This window comes from Moschus berezovskii, chromosome 9 (assembly GCF_049115385.1).
Source record: "Moschus berezovskii isolate FMDL1 chromosome 9, NW_MosBer_1.0, whole genome shotgun sequence".
NCBI lineage: Eukaryota > Metazoa > Chordata > Mammalia > Artiodactyla > Moschidae > Moschus > Moschus berezovskii.
Genome location: NC_142468.1, coordinates 106,586,687 through 106,594,400, shown reverse-complemented (window position 1 = coordinate 106,594,400; position 7,714 = coordinate 106,586,687). Strand labels below are relative to the sequence as shown.

Genomic DNA, 7,714 nt, shown 5'->3' with positions numbered 1-7,714 from the left:
TGGCTCACAGCCAGTTGTCCTCCTGTCTCTATGACTGTTCTGCCTAGCGCATTGGCTCCTTTGCTTCCTTTCACACGGTCAGTGTGGCATGTGAAACTGGCACTTGCTTAATGTAAATATGATAATCTCTCTTTTCTCCATCATCACAAATTCCATGTCCAGCTATCTTCTTTTTAAAAATGAATCCATGACTATTCTATTCATGCATACATCTTGGTGTCATCTTTGATTTCTCTCTTTCATGTTCACATCAACTTTAACCAGTCACCAATTCCTTTGCTTTTTACTTCCCAGTATATCTGTCTTCTGTATTTATATTCTTATAGATAAAACTGTGTAGTCCTGATGCTTCTCCATGGCCTCCCTGATCTGTTTATTTCATAATTTTCTTAAGGGATTCCCTACCTCCATTTTTTTTTTTTTTACCTTCGATTGACCTATTCCAGTTATAGTTGGAGTATTTTCCCTAATGACTGAAATAATTATCAGTTCCTTGCTCCCAATCCTTCATTGTCTCTCTACACTTATTTAATGATTCTAAAATAGATTAGTTCTCAGTGTTGGGCAGAAACTAACCTTTACCAGTTTTCTCCTCTTCTCCAAAGCAACATTTGTGCTGTAGACAAACTGCATGCTTCACTGTTAACTCAATGAATACCAAACTTTCCTACTTTTAATATTTTGTTGTTGTTGTTCAGTTGCTAAGTTGTGTTTGACTCTTGCCACCCTATGTACTGCAGCACACCAAGCTTCCCTGTCCTTTACTATCTCCCAGAGTTTGCTCAAATCCATGTCCATTAAGTTGGTGATACTATCTAACCATCTCATTGTCTGCCATCCTCTTCTTCTTTTGACTTCAATCTTTCAGTGTCAAAGTCTTTTTCAATGAATCACCTCTTCGAATCAGGTGATTAAAGTATTGGAGCTTCAGCTTCAGCATCAGTCCTTCCAATGAATATTCAGGGTTGATTTCCTTTAGGATTGACTGGCTTGATTTTGCAATCCAAGGGACCATCTTCTTTAAATGAAATTTTAGTTCCTATGTTTGTGTATTATAATATTTACCATCTCTAAAGCTATACAGAAATGTCACATTTGCTGTGCTGCCTTTTCTCATTACTGTAGTTAATTTCCCTACTCTTCTCATGTATTAGAGAGTCTGTTCCATGTCTGTGATCTCATCACACAATGATGTATGGTTATATACATGTTAGATAAGAATTGAACTTCTACAACATTGGCCTTTCTTGAGACCTGGCACATAGAAAGCAAATCCATTTTAAATTAGCACATAAATAAGTGAGAAATTAAGAATGAAAATAAAACATAAGACTTTGGTCTTAAGTAAACATCTGACTTTATAATGCACCTAAATGACCTCTGTTTTCTCAAATTGCACAGTTAAATTGGAGGTCAAAACTAAAGAATGCCTATTGAAAAAGGCAGTTTGGAGAATATTGTATTTTCCTGAACAACTGGTACTGTATAGTTTGGCTTCCTTGCCTCAGCTCAATGCGTATTTGCTCCTGGATGGACACAGCCTTTAGAAATCCCTCAAAGCACCTGCCCTTCTCCTTTCTTCCTTCTTGACTCACGTTTATCCTTAAACATTAAAGAAATATCCAGTATTGTCTGAAGTGGTCAGGAAAATCTTAACTTTTTTAATGTGAGGAATTGAAATTTATGACTTTGGATTATGGGGATGGCAGTAGTGAAATGGTCACAGCTGAGCAGAGCACTAAGCTGCTTCCTGCATCCCTCAGGCAGTCTTTGGTTAATATCTCACCACAAGAGTACAATTATTTGGGAAATATACCTAAGTGATTGAGTACAAGTGTAGACATAAAATCTTATAAAACAAGGTCCAGGTTCAATATGTTAGAATAATGACTGATTCAGATATTCGGGAATATTGTCGATCTTTGAAAGCCATGATGTAAATAGTCCTTACTGTATAATAAGTACTATTTATTGCATCATACTATGTGCTAGGTACTGAGGCAGGTATGTTTACATACATATATCATTTATTTCTCACAACACCCTGCGAGGGAGGTATTATTATCTCCTTGCTAATAATGACAAAAATGAAGCCCAGAGAAGTCAGATAACTTTGCCATTCTCACACAGCAAGTGAGAAACTGAGCCTCAATGAAAGAAAAAAAAATCCTGATTGACGTTAGAGCCCAAGCGATTAACTCTTCTACTGTAAGGCATGAAAGGAAATTTGTGAAGGTTTGTATTTGTAGGACTAAAGAAGATAGAGATGAAAATTTGGAAATTATTTCTGGACTTTAGATATGAGCATATATCCATGTGATAAATCCATGATATAGAAGAACCACATGTTGAAAATAACTGTACTCTAACCTGCAGTAGTAGAAGCTGACAGGGCAGAGAGCCCTCCTGGGATAGTAGAATGTACAGAAAATGTACATGGAGAGAATTTCATATATCTGCTGTGTATTGTCCTGTACATCATTTTCTGCTTAGTATATGCTAGATTCCTCAAGTCATAATAAGAGTTGAATTTCTACTGTGAATTACATGTGTATATCATTGTGCAGCATAAAAGGCAACCTGTCCATTCATTATCACATGTGATTTTCATAGAAACTTTGTGAGCCTGACGGGGCAGGTGATAGAAGCATCTGTCTTCCTTAAACACATTCCAATGTTGCAAAGTCAGAAGCAGCCCTGAATCAGTGAATTAAAGGTGAGAGGGTGATGTTCTCCTTAACTGACCTGGGTTCTCAGAAATACAGGCTACAGTATTTTGTACTCTCTGAACTCTGATGTGCTTTTCTCTTTTCTCCTCTTGCTTCTTTGTCATTTTGACATCTTTTCTAATTTCCCCTCTATCCAATCTTTAAGATATTTTAAATATTTTAAATTTATTTGTTCTCCTTTCTCTCTGTTTTACTTTACTATACATCTCAGATTACTCCATATACTTCCTGAAAATAAGTTGAGTGCTGACTGTAGGTATGGAGATGAAATGTTAGCTAATCCCAGTGAGAAATATGTTGTAAAGCCTTAGGTGTCTTCTCAGTGGGAGACTACTAGTCATGATTCCTTTAAGTTTTTAAATGAGAAACTTTCCCTTAAGCATGTTGAAACAATTGAAAAAGATGGTGGAGAGAATCAAGAATAAAACAAAAAGAATAATAAAGATCATTGACCTGTAGTAGTGGCTTTAATAAGGCTGTTGTTAATATAACCTTACAGTTGAGAACTATTTGTTGACTTCTGTATGTATCTGGGTATATAATATGAACTATATACACATGAATAATGGTAGGTAATATTAAAAGGCACCTTGATATTATTTGATTCAAGGTATTTCTTTCTATTCTATTTAGCTTTCACTAATTCTTAGAGAGTCAAATCAATATCTATACCCTGGGAGCAGCCTTCCCCATCTGCTATTGCTGACACTAGTAATCTCTTATTATGGAATGTCTAAAACACATTCCAAATATTTATCTTGCTATTCACTTGACATGTGTTATATCCACATTATGTGTTCATGTTTTTTGAATGTTTCCCCAGCTCTTTGATTTACAGGAGTTGGTTAAAAAAAAACAAGTTCTTAGGAACAAAATCGACAATAATAGCTAGTATGTTTACATTATAGCTAGTGAGTTTAATTGACCTTTTTTAGGGATAATAAAATTTAGGAAGACCAAAAGAAAGGTCTTAGAGACAACAACTTAAGTGTTTTACAGTTGTAATGACCAGTTGCATAACCAGCAAAGAAGACACATCAGTACAGAAATATATTAGCAGTGAATAATCACTTTCCCAAATATAATTTTTTATTTTACTGGTCAAATAATCTTTAACTATGCACTCACTTTATATATTTTATTTATTTATTTTTAAATTATATCTGGAATTTATTTTTTTAAATTTATTTTAATTATTACACTAATTATATAATTTAATGTTAATAATGGGCATTGTTTGGAAATAGTGTTTTGTGGATTTTTATTTTGCTTGATAATTTTCTCCAGAGTCTATCTTTCTCAGAATAAGAGTCAAGAGATCCAGGTTCTGGTCCCCAGTTCTTCTGGTTGTGTGAACCTGGTTGGGGGTCTCATGTTTTTCATGCGACTGATAATCAACTTGGACAAAAGGGCCCATAAATAATTCCGTGAAAACTTTCCACCCACACTGAGTGCATATTCTTTTCCTCATCAAAGCTTTGAAGGTTTTTCAGAAATTGCTAAGCTTCTTGCCTCCATCTTGCCCCCACCATGCCTTCATCACTTTCCCACGTACCTCCATCCTATCAGTCCTCTCCCCTACTGATTCTGCCCTCATGAGCAGGAGAGAGTGGTCATTCCTTGCCCACTACTCCAAGCCTCAGGTTTATGGTAACACTGTGCACCTTGAGATTGTGGACCATTGGACTGGTTTGTGATAGGGTAGTCAGTGTATGCAGATGAGAGTAGAAAGACATTCATGCCAGTGGTGGTGACCCAGAATTGGGGTCCGAACATAGTGACAGCCTCTGTCAGGTTTGCAGACTGGGATGAATGAGGGCATCAGTCAGATGGCCCTTTGAATGAGAAGGTCTAGAGTTGTACCTCAAAAAATGGATATCAGTATAGCAGTTCTACTGCTTTTCATTAGGTCTGAAAATAATTAACTTCTAGTAGGTATGTTCAGGAGAAGGCGATGGCACCCCACTCCAGTACTCTTGCCTGGAAAATCCCATGGATGGAGAAGCCTGGTGTGCTGCAGTCCATGGGGTCGCTAACAGTCAGACACGACTGAGCGACTTCACTTTCACTTTTCACTTTCATGCATTGGAGAAGGAAATGGCAACCCACTCCAGTGTTCTTGCCTGGAGAATCCCAGGGATCGGGGAGGCTGGTGGACTGCCGTCTATGGGGTCGCATAGAGTTGGACACGACTGAAGCGACTTAGCAGCAGCAGCAGCAGGTATGTTCAGGGACTACTTTCTATGATAGGGAGTGATGGAGATGGGTGTCTGGACACAGAGAAACACAACACTATTGTCTGCTCACTCTCCACCTCACATATAACTTCTATATGTATTAAAGTACTAAATTCCGTGTCATGTTTTACATAGTATGCTGCTGCTGCTAAGTCGCTTCAGTCGTGTCAGACTCTGTGCCATCCCATAGACAGCAGCCCACCAGGCTCCTCTGTCCCTGGGATTCTCCATGCAAGAATGCTGGAGTGAGTTGCCATTTCCTTATCCTTATATATAGTATGATTTAACATCAAAAAAAAAACTTATTTGCCCTCTTAAAATGTGATTTATATTTGATATTCTTATTTTATAATTGTAAATCGAAAGTATGAAATACAAATTGCCTTTAAGATTAAATATCTGAACCGATTTCCAAGCCAAGTAAGCAGGATAGTATCAACCATTAGAAGAGGTAACCATGCAGGCGGTACTGAGTACTTTTAAGGATAGAGGGATCTCAGTGGACTTAAAGGTAACAACAAACTGAGGCACTGGTGAATTACAACTTAATATCTCAACTATTTCAAGTGCTGACTTCAGTACCTTCACATGTATGGACAGAAAGCAAATGTTTTCAGAGATTTTTTACATCATCTGTGACTTAAGGAATATACCTTAGCAGAAACTGCAGAAATCCCTCAAACACACGTTTATTAGGCCTGGAAAAAGCCTTTCACACTTAGCTGCTGTATGTAGGCTCCATTATGAAAGCCTTACTGAGTATTGAGTCCAGTTTAGTTAGATATTTGTAGCCATGAAAAATTATGTGGAAACTAGAGGCACCCAGAATAGCCATGGACATGATAAAATGTGATGGAAAACTGTGTTTGTTTTATTTACTAGAATATGCATATTATCCTCTCCTGTTGTACTTGCAGGGCTTCCAGTTTTACATAACCTAGTATTTTTATTTAGTCTTAATCTACAGGCTATCCTAATTCAGTATCTATTCATGTCTTATGTCCTATTCACTCCAGGTGACAATTGACCAGTCAATGTTTTCCTCTCATCACTATTTTTTGTAAATTGTGAGAAAAGTGGATTATGAGATATATATAAAAGCATGATGGGATATTTTGGAAATGTGAAATAATCAGTATCAGAAGAGATTTAAAGAGCTGATGAAGTCATGGACACTCATGAATCTTTTGTTCTTGGGTAATGTGTTAATTTGAGAGCAGAGCACTGAAGTGTAAGTATTGACGATGTTTGAAGTATGTTGCAGCACACACTTTGTGATGATATAATGTTAATTATTATTATTTTTTGTATATTTGATGAACTGGATAATTACATACTTTTCATTCATTATGAGGGCATTGAAAAATCAGAAATTATCTTCTCCATAATCACACTTTCCTCCTCATTTTCATAGTTATCAATATTTCAGTGGCAGCCTTGTTGGCTGGATCAATGGATGGAGGGAATCACTCGGTGGTGTCTGAGTTTGTGTTTCTGGGACTCACTCATTCATGGGGGATCCAGCTGCTCCTCCTGATGTTCTCCTCTGTGCTCTATGTGGCAAGCATGACTGGAAACATCCTCATTGTGTTTTCTGTGACCGCTGATCCTCACTTACATTCCCCCATGTACTTCCTACTGGCCAACCTCTCCTTCATTGACTTGGGAGCCTGCTCTGTCACTTCTCCCAAGATGATCTATGACCTTTTCAGAAAGCGTAAAGTCATTTCATCTGGAGGCTGCATTGCTCAGATCTTCTTCATCCATGTCATTGGTGGGGTGGAGATGGTGCTGCTCATAGCCATGGCCTTTGACAGATATGTTGCCATATGTAAGCCTCTCCACTATCTGAGCATCATGAGCCCAAGGATGTGCATTTTGTTTCTGGCTGCTGCCTGGGCCCTTGGTGTCAGCCACTCACTGTTCCAACTAGCATTTATTGTTAATTTGCCCTTCTGTGGTCCTAATGTATTGGACAGCTTTTACTGTGATCTTCCTCGGCTCCTCAGACTGGCCTGTACAGATACTTACAGACTTCAGTTCATGGTCACTGTCAATAGTGGGTTTATCTGTGTTAGTTCTTTCTTTATACTCCTCATCTCCTACATCTTCATCCTATTAACTGTTTGGAAACGCTCTTCAGGTGGTTCATCCAAGGCCCTCTCCACTTTGTCAGCTCACATCACTGTGGTTATTTTGTTCTTTGGTCCAACCATGTTTGTCTATACGTGGCCACACCCCAATTCCCAAATGGACAAGTTTCTTGCTATTTTTGATGCGGTTCTCACTCCTTTCTTGAATCCAGTTATTTATACATTCAGGAATAAAAAGATGAAAGCAGCAATGAAGAGAGTATGCAAACAACTAGTGATTCATGGGACGATTTCATAAATGATGTGATAAAGTCTTCTCACTAACCATAAGGTAGCTTTAAGCTTCTGTCTTTGGTATTTTAGATCAGGAATTTGAAGCATCAAATTGTGCTTTGAGTGTTGTCAGATCTGTAACTTATTTCTAAAATGACAAATGTATTTATTCCTGTGAGCCATTAAACACGATACCTCTCTATCTATGTAAGTCCCATTTAATTACTTTCAGCAGTGTTTTCAGTTTTTGTTGAATAAGACTTGCATATCTTATTTTGATATTCATCCTAAAATTTCCATATTTTTGATACGGTTATAAATTGTACTTTTGGGGCTTAATGTAGAATTATTTGTTGTTAATATATAGAAACACAACAGACTT

General features: G+C 37.5%; 1 protein-coding gene across 1 annotated transcript; it reads left to right on the top strand.

The window, feature by feature from the left end:
• The first annotated feature begins 6,409 nt into the window (after positions 1-6,409).
• On the top strand, positions 6,410-7,357 carry LOC129562767 (olfactory receptor 4F3/4F16/4F29). The gene has a single exon (XM_055436192.2). It carries the CDS (start codon positions 6,419-6,421, stop codon positions 7,355-7,357), a length of 939 nt encoding a protein of 312 aa, XP_055292167.2. The 5' UTR covers positions 6,410-6,418.
• Positions 7,358-7,714: the final 357 nt, after the last annotated feature.